Source organism: Podarcis vaucheri (assembly GCF_965113315.1).
Source record: "Podarcis vaucheri genome assembly, chromosome: 7".
Taxonomy (NCBI): Eukaryota; Metazoa; Chordata; class Lepidosauria; order Squamata; family Lacertidae; genus Podarcis; species Podarcis vaucheri.
The window spans coordinates 71204577-71209789 of NC_138765.1; the positions used below are offsets into that span (position 1 = coordinate 71204577).

General features: G+C 48.9%; 1 protein-coding gene across 1 annotated transcript; it reads right to left on the reverse strand.

Moving 5' to 3' along the window:
* Nucleotides 1–582: 582 nt before the first annotated feature.
* C1QB (complement C1q B chain) lies at nt 583–4475 on the reverse strand. The gene is made up of 3 exons (XM_082230583.1): nt 4318–4475; nt 2749–2921; nt 583–1439 (listed from the first exon to the last, which is right to left on the reverse strand). Exons 2-3 carry the CDS (start codon nt 2918–2920, stop codon nt 868–870), a joined length of 744 nt encoding a protein of 247 aa, XP_082086709.1. The 5' UTR covers nt 2921; nt 4318–4475; the 3' UTR covers nt 583–867.
* Nucleotides 4476–5213: the final 738 nt, after the last annotated feature.

The window sequence follows — 5213 nt, forward strand, 5'->3', positions numbered from 1 at the left end:
ACTGAGGTACAGTTCTTCCCTGAAGGGGAGTGAGTTTGGGTCAGGAGCTTTGGAGACAGAGTTTGTGTGCTGGGCCAGCGATAGTAACTCCCTTGGTGCCAATCATTACCAAAGCCAGAGGTGATCTTAGTTACTTTTTAAAGCTTCCCTTGGTTCTGAGGTCAATTTTAATGAACCTCTGAAAGTTGGTTTCCAAGCCCCTCTTGATTGAACTTTGCAGACGTCCTTATCCAGAATAACATCACATTCAGACCTTTCAGAGAAAGGAACTGCAAAAATGTGCTTCCCACGAAATTCACTAACTGAAAATGAGGGGGATCAGGGTTTTTTTTGGGAGGGGGGAGGAGTCGGTTTTGTGACAGCTCTAAAAGAAGTAAAGGCTTCCCCCACCCCAGCCATAGTACTGTTTATGTCAGGATCTAGAGTATATAAATTCCTTTTCTTGGAAACTTTCTTCCTGTCCAATGCTTGCTAGACAGCAAGTGGGGTCAGCTATCCCTAGGTATCTGCTGCCACCTCGTGGTGACCAACAAAGCAATGCCTCTCATCCTTCCTGACGCAATCAACAATAACTCTCCAAACCAAAGCACAAGTGATTGTTTATTTGTTTACAAAGTTACCGCAGAAACTTCTTGTGATGGAGTTTTTTGAGGGGAGGAGGGGATTTGAAAAAGGTCCAGTGGTTATTGAAAGAACCTATCAATGATTACCCATTAAGGCTGCACCATTTCAGAGAGGCAAGGGCATTGCAGTTCCCATACCTTGTGCTCCATCCCTGGCCGGCAGTTTCTGAAGACCAGACCTGCAGCAGAGGGTGGAGTCTGGTGGAGAGAGCAAGCAGGAAAGCAGGTTCCCGGGTTCCTCTAGCTAAATGGGGAAGAGTAAGAACCCAGAGAAGATGCTGTCTGCCCCTTCTGTGCCCCCGATGAGCGAGTTCTTCTCTGTAGGCTCTAACCAGACTGACTCGCCCCTTTGCACGCGGAGAACCACACCACCCGTTGTGACCTGGAAGGCATTGTAGACGTAGTCACAGAAGGCTACGACCCTCTCGCCCCGGCTGCCTTGCCCTTTCTTGATCTGGACACACAGGTTGCCCCGGGAGGTTACGTGGTAGGTGAAGTAGTAAATCCCAGTGATGTTGGAGACAAAACGCCCATAGCGGCTCTCGTAGTGGCCATTGACGTTGGTGTGGACGCGGTCAAAGCGGATGGGCTGCGCACGCCGTGGCAGCATGGAGATGCCCCGGGAGGCCGAGAAGGCGGATTTGAGCGACGTCTTGTAGTCACCAGATTCTCCTTTGGCTCCTTGCGGGCCAGGAGATCCTGGGGGTCCTTTGAACCCTGCTGGTCCTCTGGGCCCAACTTTGCCAGGGTAACCAGGCTCTCCTGGCTCCCCTGGTTCCCCAGAATCCCTGTTTGCTTCAACTCCCCCAGGAGGACCTATGAGAAGCAGGAAAGAAGAAGGCAGAGGTGTTAAGTAGAATTGCTTAATGTACGTTGAAATGGAAAACAAATCTATAATGTGCCTCTATAGCACTGTGAAGCTTGGCTGGAAATTTACATTGAAGCTGAAGAAGAGCCTGACAGGTTAATCATTAATGGAGTTGTAACATGGAACTGTATTTTTGTGCTTAAAGTCACAGGAAAGGGAGAGTATTACAGGTCTATGCGTATGCTAATCTGTAGGCATCTGTCCTGAGTGGAGTGCTCTCTTTGTTCCAAGCTAGTGAAGAGAATGGACATGTGAATCTCTGTGTCCCACAAACAGCCTGAGGCTAATGGAGGCTGCAATGGAGAAGAGATGGACCTTTGATTTTAAGCTCAAAATTCAAGATATTTGTAATCTATGGCATTATGCCCTTTGCTGGGATCAGTATAAGAAATTATGAATGTAACTTCTATCATTTTAAATTGTTTGGAAAAGAAAAGTTTTTGAACCATATTTTTGGACTGGATTTTTTTTTTCAACACAAGAGCCAGTTTTCATTCATCCAACGGCTTCCAGGTGCACAATATTCACAATCCCAATAGGAGGTGTGGTGTGTGTGGAGAAACCTGTGTTATCAACTTGGTCAGGTCTGGCCCAGCATTTGAATCCTCACTCAGCCATGAAGCTCACTGGGTGACCTTGGGCCTGTCACAGGGCACCCTCAGCCTGAACGGCATTGTGTTTTTTTTGTGAGGATAAGATGGGGAAGGAGAAAATTCTACACACTGCCTTGGCCTCCTTGCAGGAAAGGGGGGTATCATAAATAAGGGAACGGTTTGTATGTGGAACTCCCAACCCAACAATCGATAAATTAGAGCTGAGCTGAGAGCTCTTAAAAAATAATTTTAGCCAATGTTAGCCCTACTCAGGGTAAACCAATTGAAATCAATGTGCATGGCTCACATAGGTTTCTTAATTGCAATGGGGTCTGCTCTGTCTCTGAGTAGGATTTGGTTGGATATAACTCTCTCTTTCTATCTCAAGCTGCTCCTGTGATGTTGAGAGAATGTGGCTCATGTCCTGGGAAATCACCATCAGCATGCCCTTCACAACAGAGGGTTATTAGTAAGGCCCTCTCCTCAAAACTCCCTGCCGTCTCCCCACCACCATACTTGCTGCTTCCCTGCCTCCCCATCATGCAATAGATTGGCTCCCTGATAGGTTGGGACAGATTTCCAGCTCAGATGCTCACGTTGCACTGTGGACGAGAACCATAGTGAGAAAGAAACCATGCCCCCCGCCAAGTGAATGCCCCCTTACCTCGTTCACCCTTACTCCCTGGCACTCCATCGCTGCCATCAGGGCCTGGGGCACCTGGCATGCCTGGAATTCCTGGGATGAGCTGGGGCCCCCGGCAAGTGTCAGCACCAACCAGCCAGGCTGCATTCAGGCACATCAGCATTGCCCATGCCAACCTCTTGGGACTCAGCATCCTGGAAAGGTAAAGGGAGAAAGCAGGAGCACCCAGTTGGGAAACCAGCAACGCACAAAAGCAAGAAGATGCACAAATATAGGATGGGGGACACCTCTGCCTTGATGGAGTGAAAAGGAATCTTAGGGGTCTTAGGGTTAGCCTGGAAAAGAGGAGAATGAGAGGAGATCTAATAATCACCTTCAAATATCTCTCTGCCACACGGAAGATGGACCAAGCTTGTTTTCTGTGGCTCCAGGGGGTAGGAGCTGAACCAATGGTTTCAAATGACAAGGAAGGAGATTCCAACTTAACCTTAAGAAGAACACCCTCACATACCGTCCAACATTTCTCAGATTAAAACAGGGACGTTATAAGAAAAAGTGGGACATTCTGGGATCAGATCAGAAACCGGGACAGCTTCTGTAAATCCAGGGCTGTTCCTGGAAAACAGGGACTCTTGGAGGGTCTGCAGGTGTGCTTCCTCCAACTAGCTCAGTACTCTAACTGGGAAAGGCTGCAGCTTGGTAGCAGAGCATGCCTTGCATGCAGAAGGTCCCAGGTTCAATCCTTGGCATTTTCGGGTAGGGCTGGGAATGCCATGTGCCTGAAACCCTAGAGAGCGGCTTCCCGTCAGTGTGAACACTAATGGGCTTGATGGACTAATGCTCTCTGACTCAGTCTAAGGCAGCTTCCTGTGTTCCTATTATTTAGGAGCCGGCACTGTCTGTAGAGGAAATCTCTTCCCAGGCACATCAATTCCCTGGTGTCAACCCAGCTTTGCAAAATAAGCCTCTCCAGAGTCTCATCCCCTTTCCTTGACCACAGCAGTGACATCCCAAGAGTTATTGATGCCGCTGGATGAAATGAAGCATGGATCCGCACACAAGCTATCTGTCCTCTGCTGAACTAGCTTTCTCCTTTCTAAACTGGTGCTACCCTTTTGGACCATCCCAATCCATCACCGAGAGAACCCTTCTGGTTGCCAATTTCTAAATTCAGAGTGCTGACATTTCCATTTTAGAAAGCCATGCCTTATAGAAACCCCTTTCCTGTATGAACAACAGTGAGAGAGATTCTAGCATGGTGCTGCTCTGTGTGCTTTAGTGTTGTAGTCATCTGTGGTAGAGAATCTGCTTTGTATGCAGAAGGTCCAGGGTTCAATCTCCTGCATTGCCGGGTCATGCTGGGAGAGACTCCTGGTCTGAAATCCTGGAGAGACGCTGCCAATCAGTGTAGGCAATACTGAGCTAGATGGACTAGTGGTCTGACGTGGGGCAAGGCAGCTTCCTATCTACCAGTGCCCTCTTTTGATCTCCCTCTGGAGATGTTCTGGCCAGCAGCCATCAATTCCTCACCCCACCAAATGCTGGTCTTGAATGCAAGGGGAAATAATTCAATGAACGCATTTCTCTTACCTTGCAGCGTCTCAAAGAATCTCTGGACAGCAAGACTCGCCACGCTCCAGGCCCACACTGAGGACGCTCACACAGCAGAGACAGGAAGAAACACCTCCCCCATGAGTTATGTGGTGTCTGCCTTCCTCCTATCTCCCAGGGTTTGCAACAAAAGGGAAATTGGAGTTTGCTTCCCTTTTTTCCATTTGCCCCCCCCTCTCCCTCCTTCCACAAACACACCAATACTTTCACATCCACACAGCACAGGGGAAGTGCAGTGCTATTTCTGGGGGCCTTTTGTGCAAGCTGCGCAAGAAATATGGGGAACCTGCCCTTGCCTGGTCAGGCGTTTTCCGAGCAAAGGCATTTTCCCAATGGCTTGCGGTTTGGTGGAAACCCACAAGGGCACAGCTGGTGCTTCTGGGCTTGAGGATGCTCTGTGCTGGTCTCCTGGGTGTCAGCACTCTTTTCAACCATGAGAACGTAAGGAGAGGTGTTCTGGATTTGGCCAAAGGCCCAACTTGTACCCTAACCTGCTCAGAGTAGCCAACCAGATGCCTCAATGGGAAGACAGCAAATAGGATCCGAGTGCAACAGCAACACTCCCCACCAGTGATTCCTACAATGGGTACTCAGAGACCTACTGCTTCTGACAGTGGAGGGGTAACATAGTCACTTTGTTGTTGTTTAGTCATTTAGTTGTGTCCGACTCTTTGTGACCCCATGGACCAGAGTACGCCAGGCACTTCTGTCTTCCACTGCCTCCCGCAATTTGGTCAAACTCATGCTGGTAGCTTTGAGAACACTGTTCAACTATCTCGTCCTCTGTCGTCCCCTTCTCCTTGTGCCCTCCATCTTTCCTAACAGCAGGGTCTTTTCCAGGGAATCTTCTCTTCTCATGAGATGGCCAAAGTATT

Bases quoted from the DNA above. Each gene is read 5' to 3' on its own strand.
- C1QB (XM_082230583.1), bottom strand. From the start codon at position 2,920: ATGCTGAGTCCCAAGAGGTTGGCATGGGCAATGCTGATGTGCCTGAAT. The intron at 1,440-2,748 runs GTAAGGGGGCAT...TGCTTCTCATAG, and splicing joins AGGGAGTAAGGGTGAACGAG to GTCCTCCTGGGGGAGTTGAA.